The 1033-nt window shown below is 66.9% G+C and overlaps 1 protein-coding gene across 1 annotated transcript; it reads right to left on the bottom strand.

Moving 5' to 3' along the window:
• Positions 1-278: 278 nt before the first annotated feature.
• On the bottom strand, positions 279-1023 carry TSFM (Ts translation elongation factor, mitochondrial). The gene is given in 2 exon segments (XM_042894080.1): positions 279-635; positions 637-1023. Coding segments are annotated over 2 exon segments (444 nt in total). The 5' UTR covers positions 724-1023.
• Between the last annotated feature and the right edge of the window lie 10 nt (positions 1024-1033).

The following is a 1033-nucleotide window of genomic DNA, read 5'->3' as shown; positions in this document are numbered from 1 at the left end:
CCCCCCCCAGCTCCATTCCCCCACTCCTCAGCCCCACAACTCCAATCCCCTCAGCCCCAGCTCCACTCACAGCCCCACAGCTCCCCAGCTCTGCCCCTCTCAGCCCCACTGCTCCATCCTCTCCCTCCCCAGCTCCATTCCCCCACTCCTCAGCCTCAGCTCCAATCTCGGCCCCACAGCTCTCCTCCCATTCCCCCGTCCCTCTCAGCCCCACAGCTCCATCCTCTCTGCCCCCTGCAGCCCTTCAGCCCCCCCAATCCACCCCCCCCCTCCCAAGCTCAGCCCCGCTCCTCCTCCCCACACTGAAATCTCACGAAATCGAGCACCGTCACCCCATGGGACCGCAGGAACTCCGCGACCGTCAGCGACGGCTGCAGCACGAAGCTCTGTGCCAACAGCCGCGTCTCTTCTTCCTCCCCCTCCCCTTCCTCCCTCCCCTTCTCCTCCTCCTCCTTCCTCCCCCCCCCCATTTCTGCCTCGGGGCCCACGCTGAGCGGCGCCATTCCCACCACGTGCTGCGCCACCTTCCTGCCCACTGTCGTCGGGTCGGGGGTGACCCCCGGCTCTGTCACCTTGCAGGCCACCAGCGCCCCATAGCGACCCAGAGCGGTGTGGGGCGAGGGGGGGTCGCCAGGGGGGGGGGCCGTGGACATAGGAGGCGATGAAGCAGTCGGGGGGTACAGCCAGCAACGCGGCGCGGCGCAGCGCCATCTTCTCACCCATGGAGCCTGGGGGGAGGGGGGGGAGAACACGGGGGGGACATTGAGAGAGTTGGGGGTCACGGGGACACAGATGTGGGGACAAGGAGGGGACCGGGAGATTGGGGAGGAGGTTGGAGCTTCGTGATCCTCGAGCCCCCTTCCAACCCAACCGTCCTGTGACTCTGTGACACTGCCAGGGATTGGGGCGAGAAGGGCGCTGTGTCACGAGGGATGTTGGGGACACAGTGGGGACACTGCTGGACTGAGCGCCACAAGGAACAGAGCAGACGCTGCTGAAGTTTGGGGTGGGAGGGATGCAGCACTATGGGGAC

The sequence above is a fragment of the Lagopus leucura genome, unplaced genomic scaffold, assembly GCF_019238085.1.
Source record: "Lagopus leucura isolate 7727_CA_CO unplaced genomic scaffold, USGS_WTPT01 32924-0_obj-0_obj, whole genome shotgun sequence".
Taxonomy (NCBI): Eukaryota; Metazoa; Chordata; class Aves; order Galliformes; family Phasianidae; genus Lagopus; species Lagopus leucura.
Note: the sequence above shows the minus strand (reverse complement) of the source record. Positions and strands in the feature narration are given on the sequence as shown.